The sequence below is a fragment of the Clinocottus analis genome, unplaced genomic scaffold, assembly GCF_023055335.1.
Source record: "Clinocottus analis isolate CAN_PGR_092001 unplaced genomic scaffold, fCliAna1.0.p SCAF_20, whole genome shotgun sequence".
Classification (NCBI taxonomy): domain Eukaryota; kingdom Metazoa; phylum Chordata; class Actinopteri; order Perciformes; family Cottidae; genus Clinocottus; species Clinocottus analis.
The window spans coordinates 7377208-7394948 of record NW_027175932.1 but is presented as its reverse complement, the minus strand read 5'-3'; the positions used below and the strand labels follow the sequence as shown (position 1 = coordinate 7394948).

At 42.0% G+C, this 17741-nt stretch overlaps 1 protein-coding gene across 4 annotated transcripts; it reads left to right on the top strand.

The window, feature by feature from the left end:
* Positions 1 to 1412: 1412 nt before the first annotated feature.
* On the top strand, positions 1413 to 13926 carry LOC137791264 (uncharacterized). 4 transcript variants are annotated; one of them, XM_068586009.1, is made up of 24 exons: positions 1413 to 1587; positions 3716 to 3918; positions 4226 to 4330; positions 4503 to 4598; positions 4709 to 4819; positions 5940 to 6063; positions 6405 to 6882; positions 7590 to 7657; positions 7747 to 7990; positions 8095 to 8273; positions 8614 to 8836; positions 8933 to 9081; positions 9221 to 9312; positions 9761 to 9918; positions 10009 to 10154; positions 10566 to 10818; positions 10915 to 11042; positions 11134 to 11362; positions 11466 to 11602; positions 11731 to 11980; positions 12592 to 12710; positions 12826 to 13069; positions 13217 to 13323; positions 13820 to 13926. In XM_068586009.1, exons 1-24 carry the CDS (start codon positions 1557 to 1559, stop codon positions 13831 to 13833), a joined length of 3888 nt encoding a protein of 1295 aa, XP_068442110.1. In that variant the 5' UTR covers positions 1413 to 1556; the 3' UTR covers positions 13834 to 13926. The 4 variants fall into 4 exon arrangements, with proteins under 4 accessions (XP_068442110.1, XP_068442109.1, XP_068442108.1 ...); XM_068586008.1 differs by lacking the exon at positions 1413 to 1587 and adding an exon at positions 2164 to 2425 and having other exon boundaries at positions 8098 to 8273; XM_068586007.1 differs by lacking the exon at positions 1413 to 1587 and adding an exon at positions 2164 to 2425.
* Positions 13927 to 17741: the final 3815 nt, after the last annotated feature.

Genomic DNA, 17741 nt, shown 5'->3' with positions numbered 1-17741 from the left:
ATTAGGTGATTTGCTCCAATCTGCCACAAGGACTGTGTCAATCTGTCAGGTTGATTCTCCTCCTGTTAGAAGCGCCTTAGAGACAATTACTGTGGGCTCCTCCTAATTAGAAGCTTATTGAAATTTATGAGTGCCTGTTATGAATTATTGAGTTCTGTTTCCTGGGAGGGACGCCATTAGGAAAGTTTAAGCAAGTGGTTTTCTTATAGGCAGCTTTGTCAGTGTGTTTGTCCAGGTTTGGTTGGAATATAACAAGGTGTGTGTCTCCCTCTGGCGGTGTGAAAAAGACATTGTATATTTAAAGCGGTATATATTGGTGTATTTAAAGTTACCCTGCCAAAAAATTGGGACTCAAGTTATTTAGTTCAAGTCCCAAGATGCTGCAGTTTTATCTGCAATATCAGGTCTTTATGGAGACCAGTTATCAGTACCAGTCTAATGATACTTATGGCCATGTTATCTAACCTGTTCTTCACAATTCACAACAATATCACTTCTTAAAACTACAATCTAAACGTTTACTTTAAGTTACTGTGAGGAACTTTTAACTGCTTATGAAACCAGGTGAATTTAATACTGATCCTGCGATATGACCTAGGTAAGTAATCAAGACCATCAAAGAGAGGACCGGCTCAATCAAAATCCATCACTGTAAAACTGTGAAATGTTGACAGCAATGAGCACAATCGAATCCTTGCAGTTTGAGTACAGGAAGGTTTTAGGAGTAGACAATGCACTATTTTTCATGGATCATGTATTTTTTACTTTTTTAGTGCTTTTAATGTAATCTATTTAGCTGGTGTAATGAACATTTTCTGGTGTTGTTTAATCTCTGTAATGTGTATATTGTCTATTGTGCACTGTGGACTGTGTCTATTGTTATGAGTTTAATGTTATCTGTATGAGTTTATTGTTGTCTGTATGATTTTATGTTATCTGTATGAGTTTATGTTGGCAAATTAATTTCCTCACTTCCTCCCTGCAGATTATTAAAGTTTTCTAATCTCATCAAAAAATAGTGTTATATAACATACTTTAATTGTTATCAAAGCCGCAACTTGCTAATTTATTTTTTTGTCCACATAACATTACAAAAACTTCCATACAGAAGAAATGGTCTTTCAGGCTGTTTTAACTAAAGTATCATGGACAGCTGGGATTCAATAATGTGTATTACTTAGACAAATCATTAAATAATTAGTGCATGCAGTATAATTTTCTTTGATTGTACAGTGGGGGTCAACGGTAGTTTCTGGTCTACACTCCGAAGCTGAAGGTGGCGCTAATGAGCTTGTTTTTATGTATTTCCTGCTCAGATACCTCAACTCGTTTCCATGACAGTTGAGCGTAATTCAGTTGACCTTTTCTCACCGTTGTAACCAGTTATGCTGCAGAGTTTTTAGTTGGTTAATAAACCTATATGTTTTATTCCATAAGACTTCATATTAGCCCGTGCTTTGAGGATATTGTACTCCAGCTAACGTTTACTTCCGGTTCCTTGTTTTCAAAATAAGAGGTCGGTGAGCACCAAAAGTTAACGTCTCGTTACTTTTGACATGAAGATAATGAAGAGCGAGGAGTTGCCTGGCAAGTAACATAATATTGACGTGTTTGTAATGTGAGAGGTGCTGAACAAATACCCATCTCTCTTCAAAAGAATTATCTGGATGTTTAGTTGAAAGTGGTTATTTTATTTAGTCGTCGAACAAACATTCCGCATGCTTTGTACTTTAACTACAGCTATTTATAGTATGTCTTGCTGTGTACACTGCTGGACTTCTGTACATTTGTTAGTCATGAAATGCAGAACAGCTTCAGTGCTCCTTGTCACCGATTCTACAAGTCTGTAGATTCAAACACACATCCATATGTTGGAAAGTAATTCAGTGTATTTAATTAAGTCATGTACTTTACATACGTATTTTGATTTTGAATGCAGAACCTTTACGTTTCATGCATTATTATTTAATGTTGGCATTACTGCCCTTACTTAAGTCCAACTATTGCATACTTCCTCACAAAGACCTCAGACCTGTGCTAGAAGGAAAGGCAATGGCGCCATCTAGTCTGAACATCTATACTGCCGAGTGGATCCGGTCTTCGTCAGCCAACCAGGAAAGAGGGCTTGCCGTGATCTGGACTGAGGCGGATGAGACCAGAAACCTTTGTTCTGTATCTCCTCCTGAAGCGAGATTTGAAAAAAAAGAGCCTCTCAATGCTTCCTGCAAAAAATTGCCCTCGCGGTTTTGTGGGTTGGCGATCGCTCATGGATGTTTTATTAACCACTAATTAGCAGAATTCATTTCTTAGGCGTTCTTGTTATTTTTCCCTGACCGCTAAAACCCGAGGGCGACATCTGCTCGTTTTTTGTCTGTCTGCTGCTAAATGGAAATAAACCGGGGAACTGAAAGTGGAGCCAGTCGAGGTGCGTGTAAACGTAATAAAATACAAAATCACGTTTCATATTGATCTCTGATCATGTTATCAGTGAGTTCACAGTGACCTTACACTAACTGCTCATGCTCATGCAACATATTCCTGCAGTGTTTCTCTCAGGACCGACCTGAACCACAATGAGCTTATTATGGTAGCATCTCAAGTGCTGGTTTATTCCCATCGCTCCATCCGGGTTTCATTGATCTGCTGGCACAGCTTGCTTTTAATATTGATCATCTGCTTGTTGATACAGTTCTTATTTCAGAAATCCAATCGTCTGCTCGGTTGTAGTTACGGCATGCAACAAGATGTGAGTTTGTTTTGAGTTTGATGGATGCTGTTGGGTTGTGCACCTGAGCAGCACTGTCTTGTTATGATTGATAGCCACTACACATTAAGTTATCTTATGCATATAGTGTGCTCTTATCCAGCATGCAATGTGTTGTAGACACAGATTGCGTGTTGAATTGTATGTACATGTACAGTAAACTGCCACTGCGGTTTCGACATGTCTCAAGTGAGCTTTGGATCACTTGTCCTTGTCTAAACAAGGACAACATACACCAGCCGGTCAGGGTTTCAACAGCTACTGTATGTAAACTACACCAGGTATTAATTTAACTGTTTCCTTTTGCCGCAGCATAATAATCATTAAAAAATATTCAGAAAATCCAGTTCTGCGTGTTCGAGAATCAACATTATGTAGCCGTCACCCTTTATATGTGGGGGCATTGAAATACATATTTAGTTTTCGGATGTTTCATTGAAATATGTTCCTTTCACAAGTAGGAGTGGGCGTTCGAGATCAAATCCTCTTTTACAGTACATGCCATTTTATTTTTGGGATATTTTAATCCAATTTGGTCATGTCTGTTTTCTTTTGCCCGTGCCTGACAAAAGCACTTTGTCACACTGATGCAAAAGTTATATTCAAAACCAATACTGACACTTTCCTAAAGAAAATAAGCTATAACTCTTGTGGCTAAGTCATATTGTCACTCATCATATTGCCATGTTTCCTGTGCTGAATAAGAAAAGACCTGATCAGGAATATGAACCATAAAAAAAAGCAGTCGAGACTTGTGTGGGTGTTTCATGTTACCTGGTTGCACTGGGTTGTTTCCTCCTGCTCTGGTTTTCTACTAGGTTGTGGGTCATTTGAAACACTCCCTGTTGCACATTGATCCTCTTTACATAACCACTGGCTGTACCACAATAACATCCATGAATTGTTAAAACATCTTCAGTTTTCACTTTTTCTCCTCTTCCTCCACCTCAGGTAATGATCTTCCAGTCAACTATCTACGCCTCCTGGCCCCGCCCTTGCAGCTGTTATCAGCCGCAGTGTGGCAAGTAGTGCAGCAGGGACTTGTGGACCACTATGGGATGCTGGAAGAGTTTGTTACCATGGTGACAGAACTGGTCCCAGAGCTGATGAGCTACAGTCAGAGGGCTCAGCTCATCCTGGGACTCAGGGCCAGGGTTAGTAATATAATCACTGTTTAATTATACTGAGGTGACGCGTGTACTCATTTTAGATATTTGTCAAAGGTTAAAGCTGGGTTTATTCAGGCACATATCTAATTTATACTCTTATAAAGTAGAATGTGTGATGTGAGTATTCTATCTTACTTATATCTGTATTCATGTCATATATTCCCGTCTAAATCAGGTGGGCAGAGTAGCAATAGGTCACACTTCAGTAGTTGTAGTCCAATGTTACACCAGGAGGTTTCTAAACTTGAACTGTTTTGTGTGTGTCTGTTTCTGTGTGTGCACGCACATCCAGCTGGTTCTGGAGATGTGTCGAGGTGAGCATCCAGTGGACATGCAGACCATTCAGCCACATCTGGACAGAATTAAAGCTCCTGTCAGCACTGCCAAGGATCACCATGTAAGTAAACCTGCTGCTGGCAAACACACAGCTGTTTCCTTTCTGGTGTGGAAGTTTACTGGGTCAGAATGACTCTGTTGGGAACAGTTGTTATAAAAGTCAGCTATAATGGCGTATCATCTTCGTACCCTTGATATTTGAGCATGTGTGTATATGTGTGTGTGTCTTATAGATAACCATAAACCAGGTGGAGGAATCGGAGGTGAACTTTGTGGAGTTGGTTCATTCATTGCTGGAGGATCCCTCGGAAAGAAAATATTTTTTCCAAGTGAGACAACACTCATTCTTCATTTTATTGTGTTACTTGAATTCTTCCTGATTTCATGTTCCCGTTCACAATACACTGACTAAATATTGGTTTCTCTCTCTCATCTGTAGGAAATATTTCCTGTGTATTTTGGGCCAAAGTATGACACTGCCCTTGAGATGCTGGTGTGGGAGTTCATATCCAGACTGGAGGAGCTGCTGCCAGTTCCAGACTTCACACAGGTACCAGGTTTCTTTTGAACTGTAGCATTTCACGCGTATCAGTAATTTACATAATGATAGTGTGCTTTGAATAATTTGTGTTGCACTTTTACTAAACCAGTCTTGTCTTGGTTGCTTTTAAGACCTGTTGGCATGCGTCTAATATTATTTAAGGACCTCTAGGAATTTGTAATACTTGCCGGAGCCGTCTGTGATCCTCGTTGTGTGTGACTATCTGCCATGTCCGTAATTTGTTCAGTAAAAAATGCTTATGCAAATTACCATATCATGTTCTGTCAAACACAGAGGATATCTGGTAATATTAGACCTGTGGGAATCTACATGTAGTCATTTATTTGTTTGAATGTCACCAACGTATCGGATAAACAAAAGCTCAAAACTGATATTAGTGACCCTGTGACCTTACTCTATAGCTTCTTTTAAGGCATTTCTCCAGCCACGCTGCCGCTGATATTGACACTAATGTAACAGTTTATATTTTGGCTCCTGTTATACTCCTTATTGTGTTACCTGCCCTCTGCAGTGTTGTGAGGCTACCTGGGGAGTTTGCCGGGCCTTGTGGGAGGTCTGCACTACTTGTTTTGCCTCCGCTTTTTATTCCTCCTCTATAAAAGACCAAATGCAACACAGAGAAGTCTATCGACAGGAAATGGCTCTGGCAGTATTCCAAACTGAACCACCATTTTTTTTTCTCAGTCTTACTGTGGCCCACAGGCTTAGTGCAGGGGCTCATCTGTCTGCACCACTGACCCAGAGACCGATATAGAGGAGGGTTAACTGGATACAGGTGCAACACAGTGTCCCAGTGGACTGCTTTCATTTCCCCTGTTCTGTACCGAGCAGGAGCAAAATAACAAAGTCAGAATAGTAGCCGTTACGTAATATAAAATAAGAAAATCAAGCTAATTGTTTTTTATTTGGGTCATTGAGGCTGCATGAGGCTCAAATGGGACACAGCTCATGTTCCTGATGGTAACTAAAGCTTATAGGGACGCAAAATAATGTATGCATGTCAAGAAAAATACACAAACCCTCGTAATACTGATTTATTTTTCATTTGTTGTCCAAAAAATACTGAGTGCAGGAATACTAAAGCGAGTAACTCGATCTTTCTTCTCAGTTGGCAGCTTTGCTTGGAGACACTCCGTCATTCCTAAACGAATGTCTACAATCCTTTTTCCCGTCAGAGGACATGAAGGGTGTACTTGAACATCACAGAAACCTCGGCCATTTTGAAGAGAAAGGTACTGTCGGCCCCCGGTTGTGAGCTGTGATTGTACAGCTAACACTGAAACAGGAATGATCGCAGATTAGAAAACCAATCTGGAACAAGTCTGTTTGTCATCTGTCAAATCTTCCAGTCAGTCCTCATCGTACAAATGCATAGAACAATTTTGTTTGGTTTTTATGTACTGTAGGTTTTTTTTGTATCACACAGCAGAGAAAACAAAAAAAAACATTAATTATGAAAGGTTGGAAGAGACATTGAAGATGCACTAGGAACAAGTCATTTTTCTCTTAATTTAAAGTGTTTCTTTATTGAACCAAGCTCAGGTTGAAGTAACCTTTTTTCTTTTTTTTGTAGAATCTAGATTTTTACCAATGGATGACTGCATCCTCTCCTCCCTGTCTCTACCTCCTGGGACTAAATCCGTCACAAACACCACCTCAAGCTCACCCGCTCTCAAAGATTCAAACCCTCCAGAGCACAAAAGACATCTCGACGCCTTCTTCAACACAAGCAGCCTGGAGAGGGCGATCAGGAGGAGCTCTGAGACAGTGAGACAAAGACTGGAGGAGACGGGCGACTTGGGCAGCTGGCAACTGCAGGTTGGAGGCGGGAACCTTTCTCAGGAGAGGAAAGGGCAAGATTCAGTTGGTGCACCACCATCTGAGGCAACCATTGACCTCACTGCGCCGAACGAGACTGTGGACACAGATTCAGTAGCCAATAACCTGAGCCACAGCGTGAGAGGAACGCGAGTTCTCAGGAAGAGGAAACTGAGCAGTGCCGCGGAAATTCCCAAAAAACAGCCTGCGGAGGCAAAAGCCAAAGCTTTCGTGTAAGATTACCAGAAACGACCTGTTCATTTGTTCAACAGAAAGATGTGATAAGGGGGTTTCTCATTGGTCCAGTGGGCAGTATATCCCTTTTGTTTTGTTTTCATCACTCGCGGTTCCATTTGTATTTCTATCTCATCAACCATTTGATGAATTGCCGTGAAATATGGTACAGATATCTTCAGTGTCCCTGTTTTTAAGTTCTGTTAAATGTTCCAATATCCTCTTGGTGGATTGGCACAACATTTTGTCCAAATATTCATTGGCGCCAGAGAATGACGTCATTTGGGGAGCTCCTGGCTTTTTATTTAGCGCCACGATGAGGTAGAAATGTGTCAAATACTTCTGTTTATGAACAAATGGCTGATAAACTAATAACATTCCCGTCGGCCTCAGCTGTAGGTTGTGTTTACGGGCTAATTAGCAAATGTTAGTATGCCAAACATCAGCATGTTAGCATTGCTGTGTTAGGTTAGAACATGCTGTAAACTTAAGTCTTGTTAAATATTTGTTGTGGTTCTTGTGCGTTACTTCATTTTAATCTTCTGAAAGTACTTCATGTGAAACTGTGGCTTTAAATCTGTTTAATGCTCACAGAAAAACAATTTGGAATCACAAAGTTGGAGAAATAACTTCGATCAGATTTGAAAAAAGTGTGTCAGCCAATCTGTCGATTTAATCCTTTTTGCGTATTTCCACCTTTTTACAGGGATTCGTCAATGGATGATGAGAATTCAGGGGAATCGCCGCTAATTTCAATATGGGGGGAATATACAGGTCTGTGCAGTTTTTTGATGGATCAGTGGATGTGATCAGTCTAATCAATCTAAACTTCAGCCTTTGACTAACTGCTCATTTTATTTCAGACTCTCAGGAAGGTTCTTTCCCAGTTGTGACGGACACAAAAGTTCCCTGGTCGGACGAGGAGACGCTCAATCTTCTCGACATCTGGGGGAAGGACTCGATGCAGCGGGCTTTAAAGGGCTGCTTGAAAAACCGTCACATATTTTCGCAGATCGCTGAGAAGATGGCAGAGAGAGGCTACGTGAGAACTGTCGAACAGTGCCAGACCAGGATCAAACGACTGAAGAAATGCTTCCGCAAGAACAGGTAGGTGTTAAAAGAGCTGTCCTCCCTCCTCGCCGCTTGTCTTTCCGTCCAATCGTCGCAATCGATCAGATAACTAAAACACAAGCTTTTTCCCTTTTCACCAGAAGGAACTCCAAACTGGAGTATAAGTTCTACGAGCAGCTGAAGCGGGTACTCGGCTCCTCGGGTCCTTCAGCCGTTCCTGAGGTCAGCTATGATGCCGAAGAGGCCATCGAGGAAGATGAGTCACCAGACGCCGAGGAAGACTTGCAGTTTCAGGGCAATACGAGCCGACTGGAAACCGGTACAATTTCACTTTTATTGGTGGAGGGGTTCAGTTTAGGGCAGCAGCAGAAAATAGTGAAAAATACCTGTTATAAGTTCCCACAGCTTGTTTTGTTCAACCAACATCCCAAACATTGAATATAATCCCTTTACTATCAGAGATGAAGAAAAATACATCTTCGCATTGAAGAAGCTGCAATAAGAGGATGTTTATTGTGTGTTTTTGCTTGAGAAATTCCTAATAATAATTTCTGCCAATTGATTTATCCACTAATGCGACAAAAATAATAAACATAATACAGGGTAGTATTAAAATGACTTTTTCCCCAATTATACTGACAAACATCGTTTTTTTTAAGGAACGAGAAGCAGTCCGTGGTCAGACTTTGAGTCGTTGGCCCTCATCACCACGTGGGGGGAAGACAAGCTGCAACGGGAGCTGAGAGGAGTGCACAGGAGCGGAAACATTTTCTCCATCATATCCAACAATATGGCCGCCCAGGGCTTCTCCCGGACGCCAGAGCAGTGCCAAACGAGGCTGAAAAGGCTGAAATCAAATTTCAGGCAATGCTACCAAAACAAGTATGTATCCTTGCAGCAAAAAAAAAAGGAATAGAAGGAAAAGTGTGCGATTTTGTTGATTTACAGTATCTGCTCTCTTCTTTTCTCTCACGGCAGCCTGAAGGGACAGGAGCAAGTTGAGTGCAAGTTTTACAATGAACTGGGAAGCATGTTAGTGAAGGACTTCCCCTCAGTGCCGCAGCTGGAGGAAATACCAGAAGAGCCCGAAGACAACGACTCACCGCCTTTTTCCCTTCAGGATATGGGTAAACTCTAATGTTCTCTTCTGGAAGCGCGAAAAATGTCATGAACAGTATTTGTAGTGAAGTGATAATAGATGATGGAAGAATTGACTCATGGAAGTTATTAAATAAAGTGTTTCATCTCCTCTTTGTGTCTCATCAGAGTCGGCTGTGGGTGTTCAGGAGGACAGGAAGAAGGTCCCCTGGTCGGACAAAGAGACCATCATCCTTCTTGAGATCTGGGGAGACCCACAGGTAGACGGTTCTGTAGAATTTAATAATACATGATGATGCTAATTATCCTGATTATCAGGCGGAACTGCCATGTGACTTCACTTCATCATTTTCTTTATTTTAATTGATGAAAAACAAATCATAAAGGCAGCAATTCAGAGGTTTAATGTTAACCGGAAGCTTTGATCATGCAGGACACTTTTTTTGTTCCGTTCAAATTCAAAATTAAACTCTTGATTATCTCGATCAACAGAGAGCTCCAGGAGCACAAGGACCTACATAATAGTGGATTTCTAGTCCGAGGCCCCGAAGGAAATAACATATTTTTAACAAAATGAGAGCAACATATATCCAGTCTATAAATAAAGCTTCTATCTGTGTGCTATCCTCCTCAGTCTGATTGTTAAAAGTATTGTTATACATATCTTGTATATTGCCACATTTTGCTAAGACTGTCCCCTACATTTAGGTCCAGCAGAGCATGAGACGCAACCCCCACAACGGTCACATTTTCACCGACATATCAGAGAAACTCGCCGCCAACGGCTTCACCCGCAGCGCAGGGCAGTGCCACACCCGGATCAAACGCCTGAAAGCCAACTATCGGCACTGTCAGGAGAACCTGAAGTAAACGCAGCACCTGAATACTCATTTTGTATACACCGTACTGCCGGCAGGACATCTGTGTGTTGACGCAACTGTGTCTACTGTCTGTAGCTCATCGGGGACCGACAGAGTCGACTTTAAGTTCTACGATCTGCTGGATCAAATCCTGGACAAGCAGCCGTCAACGTCCTCCACTGTGGTGCCGGACTCCATCGAGATATCAGAAGAGTCCAACGGGGAATCAGTGACTGAAACAGGTAAAAAGAAAATCCCTTCATCAACTAAATCAGTGAATAGTACAGCAGCATTACACACTCTTTCTCACACACTGTTTTACAGAGTTATGGACATATGTAGTGTTTCAAATGCTGAGCAAGTACAAAAGAAGTACTAAAAACTAGTAACCTGCAGGATGTGTGTGTGTGATTGCTGGGCGTTAGCATGCTGACTAGCTTGATTTTAGGGTCGCATTCTTGCTGAGTTAAACAGCACAATCTCTCAAACTGCACTAGTTGTTGTTTGACACATTCGTAAATTAAGAAAAATAAACATTTAATCGTAAAGATGAAATCTACTTCTCGGCTGAAACAACTACAGTAACTTGGGAAATTGTGCATTGGTACCACAACCGACACAGAGAGTGACAAGTGCTGTGTTTCTGCTGTAAGACGGAGATATCAGCATGTCAGCGGAGAAACCGGCGACTAGCTCGTGGTCCGATGGGGCGACCCTGGCGCTTATCGAGATCTGGGGCGACGAAGACTTTCAGAGTGCACTGAGGGGTTTCGTCCACAACGGACACATTTACGCTGACATCTCGCAGAGAATGAGCGACCTCGGCTTCTCGAAGTCCTCGGAGCAGTGCCGCTGGAAAGTCAAGGCACTGAGGAACCACTTTCGACAGTGCTACGACAAGAAGAAGTGAGATTAATCTTTCAGTTTGCCTGTTTATCTGTTTGCAAGAATAATCCAGCCAGACTCCAATGGTTCTTATCCATCCTGTTTCATGTCGTCTAGATCTGGAAGAAGAGTGGATTACAGATTCTACCACCAGCTGGAACAAATCCTCGGTCAGGAGACAGTTTCCAATGATGAGTACGATGACCAGGAACAAGCCGACCAGGAACAAGCGGACCAGGATCCCGGTACAGTCGTCTTCATTCATTCCACACGGCAGTAATGTGTTCACACAAAATCCAACCGGGCTTTTCTAACGGTTACCTCCGCCTGAAATAGGCGCAGATGTGAACACGGCGTGGACGGAGGAGGAAACGTTCGCTCTCGTGGAAGTGTGGGCCGCGGACGACGTGCAGCACAGCCTGAAAACCTGCGTCCGCAACGGGCACATATTCACCGACATAGCGGAGAAAATGGTCGCGGCGGGATACCCGAGGACGACGGAGCAGTGCCACTCCCGGATCAAAAGGTTGAAGAAGAGTTACCGCCGTTACTGCAACAACTGGAGGTAAATGCAACGGCTCAGTAAAAAAATGAAGACCACCGTCCCCCCGTACCTCCCACACACAAGCAGACTGTTTCACAGTTTGCATTTGATTGACGTTTTCCAGAAGTGGAGGTCGGCCCACTGTGTTTCGATACTTCCACCTCCTGGCTCCGGTGCTCGGCGACTCTGTGTATCCTGAAATGGACAGCGCTGCCGCCGACGCCACCTCGCTGCCCCTTCTGGACAACGATCCCGACATGTGTAGGTTCAACTATGGTCCATCAATCTGTGTCACTGCACCATATACACAGCGTTATTGTGCAGATTATGTGTAGCTTTTTTTAAAAGATTAAAGCCCGGTAATAAATCTGTGGTTCTTCGCTTTTTAGACGAGCAGCCCTCATCCAGCCACCTCCTGGCCGACCAGAGCAGGAAGATGCCCTGGTCTGACCTGGAGACGCGCACCCTGCTGGAGATCTGGGGGGAAGACACCGTCCAGATCACCCTGAAGGGCTGCCTGAAGAACCGCCACGTGTTTGAGTACATCTCTGAGAAGATGAGCGACGGGGGATTCATCAGGACCTCAGAGCAGTGCTACACACGCATCAAACGCCTTAAACACGGCTTCCTCCATGAAAAGTCAGTAACGACAACAACTATGAATCATTTTCTTTCTATTTTTGGTTTTGTTGTTAATAGCCAACATCAAAAGGCAATTTGGTTGGTTGAATGTCAAACTCTAGACAATAGCCTACAAATCATGTCTGCTGATTATCGGGCAGTATTCAATAAATACAACAAAGTTAACCTTTTATTCCTGTGAAAATAGATACAATTAATTCTTTATTGTCCTTTTCCAGGTAGATTTTTTTTTTTTCCTCAGTCTGTAAATAGGCATACACACACACACACACACACACACACACACACACACACACACACACACACACACACACACACACACACACACACACACACACACACACTACATAATTTAAAATGTATGACCTAGTGACTGAGGGCATTGAATGAAGTTGGCACGTTTTTAGTGAAATTAGAACAATCCTTCAGCTTTTCCTTTTGAAAGCAGTTTTAAAATATTTTTTGTTTTGACGTGTTTGAATTTGATTTGAATTGTCATTGTTAAAATTTGCCCTGTGTTGTGTATTTGTCTTAAGAAAAGTCTGAGATTTGGTCGTGATTAGCGTTGCCAGCTTCTCAAAAACTAACTGACTTCACTTTTGATTCAGGGAGGAATATAAATTCTTCAATGAGATGAATGAAATCTTCGGGAGGGAGCTGAAAGTGGAAGACTTGATCCCAGACACATCAGTCACAGATGAGCCAGAAGAATGCACCCAGAAGAAAGGTGACCTGTTTTTTTTTATTTTTAACGCCAGTTTCTCATGCGAGAGGCAGGCAGATTATTTTTGTTTTATGTATTTTTTGTTATCTTAAGACACCCACTCTGTTGGTAACGTCAGGTACCCAGTGGACGCCGGACAGTTCGAAGCTGGCCTGGAGCGACCGGGAGACCCAGGTCCTGCTCGACTTATGGGGGAGCGAGGAAATCCAGGAGAACTTGAAAAGCTGCACAAAGAACAAACACATCTTCGTCCAGATCTCTGAGGTCATGGCGGGGCAGGGCTACCTGCGCACTCCTGGACAGTGTCAGACCAGAATAAAGAGGCTGAGGGCCAATTTCCGACACTTCCTAGAAGGCAGAAGGTAAGTACCGCTGTTCAGTGCTGGGGGGTGTGTGGTTAGATACTGCTGCAGGTCTAGACCTCCATTCCTAACGCGGTTGTACAAATTGATTTGTGGAAAAAAAGACTTGCCTTCCCCTCATAACAATCTGTGAAATTGTGTTTCCAGAGGAGAGAAACAGGAATGCAAGTTCTTTGACCAGTTGGTGCATATATTTGGCAGCAAGTATGGAACAAACTCTGACGCCCTAGCCGACGATACAGCTGATGCCGGAGGTAAGAAGCCTCACTGTTGTCCATCTTGTCTGAGTTGCGCAGTGGATTATTCCAGTCGACAAGGCTCCTTGTAATAAAAGGGAAGCTTCATCAATTATTTCTGGTCTAATCCCTGTTTCAGAAGTTAGAAGTCCTGTCACAGCTACTTTTGAGGAGAGTTTATTTTTCATAACTTTATTTTGTTTTGATTCCATACTCATTTAGGAGTGACAATCATAAACTCTCACGAACACGTTATAGCTTGTTGGTGTTGTTTTTAAATCCAAGCTAATAGTTTGACAAGGGAGTTATGTATTGTTGTTTTTACATATTAAACAAATGAGACATACCATGTTAATTATTGAGCGACAGGGGGGCTGAGAGGTGGGACCCTCTCAGCCACATGGTCAACTCATTGGTCTTCTCATCTAATTCTCAACAAGAAAACTAATGACTGTACTTTCTCAAAAAGTAATTGCTTGGAAGTCAAAGCTTTCTGTCTATAATGTACTTCTAGATCTAGAGACCTGAAACAGCCCATCATCGTGTGGTCAAACCATAAGGACACAGCCGCCGCCGCAGAGTGACCGAGGAGCGTCCAGAAGGGGGGAAAAACAAGGACACTCGAGCAGAAACAAAGTTGTGGTGTGCAGTTGTTTACAGACGACGTTTGCCTCTGTACATACTTCAAATACTTTTACATTCTTCATACACACAGGCTGTGTGTATGTGTGTGTGTGTGTGTGAATGTGAGCGGGTGTGTGTGTGTGTGTGTGTGTGTGTGTGTGTGTGTGTGTTCTCGTCCGTGTCCCTCCTCCAGAGTGTCTTTGTATTATTTACAATAGAGCCATGAAACAAAAACCAGGAAGCTCAGGGCTCAACGGACAAACAAATATTTCTGATTGTGATGTCGTGGGAGTCACAGAAAATGATGTTTTTCCTAGTATTTATTTATTTTGTACTTGAACTAAAAAAAAATTAAAAAAAGGTGAGTGAATCAAAGCACACACACAAAGAACAAAATATACGCAACGCCTCTTTTACTGTAACCACAGCGTACCTTTGCTTTTGGTCTTAATTTAGGTTTCACTGAATCGTATGTCTTTGTACTTGTTTACTTTGTTTTAACCAGAGTGGTGAGAGCTGAAATCCTGAAGCTAATGCTTATTTTTTACACAGTATAAGTGGATTATGTTCAGAATTGTATTTATTTAAATTATTGTTTCTGCCTTTTATTCCAAAGTTTTACAATTTACTTAAAATATGTTATACTTCAAATCTTATTGCAACACGTTGTTTTTTTTTCCACAAACGTGTCAACGTATTGTCATACCCATTAAACAAAACTTGAAATGTTTAATTTAGGATTCTTTCTTTCGTTGTGTGTAGTTTTTCTTTTTCTTTGCGTGACAAGTTAGACCAGAAGTGTGAGGGATTATTACTGTACACTAAAACCATAATGGCAACATCATCATAATATTAACAGTAAAATGAAAATGCAATCAGAAGGTGAAAGTAAAGCATAACAACCTTTGTCATAATTTAATTTTAAAACGATCTCTTATAGCCTCTCTGAAGACCTGAATTCTTCCAATTAAGTGTAACTAAATATAAATGAACAGGAAATGTGTTTTGTCTCTAAATACATCGTCAGCCCATGGCGATGAAGTTCATACTGTCTTACTCTCAGACTCTCATGACAATATGCTGCTGTTACAGCAACCAGAGCTTCCTGCTGTGGTCATATTAGATCAGTTGTGCAATGATGGATAATCAGAGCGGCATTGCCGGGCAACGTCTTCTAAACACGCTGCGGTTTCCCGCCACAAGGCCATTAGTTTGGTAGAGTCCCACACTTAAACCATAGTCGCACCAATAGTGTAGCTTTTGTTGGTCTGTCCAGCGCTTGGGTCCAGACTGCAATGTCTCCAATAACTATGAGAGGCATTGCTACTGTGAACAGACATTCATGGTCCCATGAGGACGAAGAGACAAATGCATTGGACAAATTTCAGATTTTGACCTAATAGAACTAAATGAAAATATGAAGGGGTCTAAGTTTTGTTCTCTCACAACAAACAGTCCAACAGTCCTATCCTTACAGCCACACAGCTACTCATTTACACATAGTATAAGTGCTTTACCTAGCAGTTTATTTTTAAAGGAGCAGTGTATTTATGGGGGATCTATTAGCAGAAGTGGAATATTAGGTTGATAGGTTGTTTTCTTTATTGTGTAATCACTTGAAATAATTGATCGTAGTCTTTCCTAAGATTGAGCAGTTTCGATCCTCTTTGTGTAGCATACGGTAGGACAGAAATAACCAACCAAACACTGGCTCTGGTTAGGGACGTGTGTTGTGTGCGTCGCTGTAGTTCTTCTACACGCTCGGCACGAGAAGTTTCAATTGGTTGCAACCTGGAACCTCACAGCGAGATGCCGCCAAATCTTACACGCTGAACTTTAATCTTTGCAATATGCCGACATAAGAGACTTTAGCTCACAAATAGTTCAAAGTCAAGCAGTGCTCCAACCAATGTTTTCAAATTTCTGAATTATTATAATATTTTTGGCATAGACCTATACAGCACCAGCACAAACTGATGGTAATAATCTGTTCGTGCCGTTTGCACTGCAACTTTCAAATGTTGCCCACTGGGTGGAGCTGGTGGATAATACGTTACTCGACAGGGACTGGACTGGGCTTAATACACCATGTCAGAATGTACCTCAGGTACTGTTGACCATTGACAATAATGTGTCAATATCCAAGCAGGACAGCTGTGTCCCAGCATCACTGACACAAACTCCCTCCATGTAAAACGCACACGAAGTAGACAGAGACAGACACAGGCAGCTCTCAGAAAGCTAGGACAGTAATTACGTGTCTAAATCTGACAGAGCGTCCAACCGCCAATGGGTGTGTGTGTGTCTGTGTGTGTGTGTGTGTGTGTGTGTGTGTGTGTGTGTGTGTGTGTGTGTGTGTCTAACATTATTGAAGACAGAGACAGGCTGGCTGGAATCTTTTGAGGGAAGGGTTATAAACACACGCACAAACACACATACCACATACAAGAAGGCCGAGCAGTGCCACATCACCCACCTCACCAACACACAAGTGTGATAAGTGTGATGCACCCTTATCACGCTTATCACATATAATGATTCTGTTAGATAAGACCATGTAACTCCAGTAATGTTGACTTTTTATTTGTGTGTGTGTGTATATATATATATATATATATATATATATATATATATATATATATATATATATATATATATATATATATATATATATATATATATATAACACCATGTGTTACTTTTATGTGCCCCTGCTTTCAGTCATTTGCTTTTCTACCTGACATCTGCACTTTCTGTTTCTCTGTTTTTCCATCAAGCATCTCCTGACACAGATAGGAAAAAACCGTAATGAAAAAAAACAACACAAAGTGGGTTTATAAGATGCTGGGCCAGCACAACATAAGGTCTCCAAGCATCTGGAGCTCTACTTTCCTGCTTTTTTCTTCCTTTGGTGTTTTGTTTTACGATACTCTTCAAAAAAGCTGTTCAATCAGGTTGATATATGTTGGGGCCATAGCATGTGGTTCTCATAATTTGCATATTCCTCAAACCATCCTGTGCCTTGTGGATGGGGACTGTCATCCTGGGACAAGTCACCTGTCACAGAGCATGACAAGATGGTAATGTCACATGTGTGGAGGCATCATCGGTTATGCTTCCCCTCACTTATTTTTGTGTTCTTATTTGTGACTGTATATGAGTGCATTCTGAAGCCTACAACAGAGGGGCGCATGGTGGGGTTGTGTAACATTCAACTGAGTCATTCCTCCCTTAGGGCAGACATTTTCACCCTAGTTCATTACTGCAACAGGCAGGCTCACGTTCTCTCTCTCTCTCTCGTTTTGTGAGTGTGTGTGTGTGTGTGTGTGTGTGTGTGTGTGTGTGTGTGTGTCCAGGCCAGATATACACATCATGCTATGTCCTCAAAAATTCAGCTTCATGCTCAGCCCTCCACTGCAGACACACATGTGAAAGGCAGAACATAAAGGAGATAAGAAGGAGGAGATTAAACGTTTAGCAGTGTTTGAGAAATCAAAGAACACACGTCACGAAGAAGAAATATTGTGTGTGTGTGTGTGTGTGTGTGTGTGTGTGTGTGTAGGGAGCCTCCCTCCCTCGCGGTTGTGTATGGGCTTGTTACAGCAACATTCCTCCACTCAGCTGCTTCTGAGCAGCACATTCCAGAAAGAGAGAGATAGAAAGAGTAAAGAGCGTGAGTAGAGAGAGGGAGAGAAAAGGAGGAGTAAAAACAAAGGTGCGGGGAGCAAGGGATGGGGTAGTCGAGGCAAAGAGGATAGACAGGGACCAGTGGCTACGAAAGAAAACCGGAATATTAATATAATGTACTGTAA

Coding starts and splice junctions, on each gene's coding strand:
- LOC137791264 (XM_068586007.1), top strand. CDS start 2,386: ATGGAAATAAACCGGGGAACTGAAAGTGGAGCCAGTCGAG. Junction 4,820..5,939: donor CAGTTCCAGACTTCACACAG/GTACCAGGTTTC, acceptor CTTTCTTCTCAG/TTGGCAGCTTTGCTTGGAGA. Junction 10,155..10,565: donor GGAATCAGTGACTGAAACAG/GTAAAAAGAAAA, acceptor TTCTGCTGTAAG/ACGGAGATATCAGCATGTCA.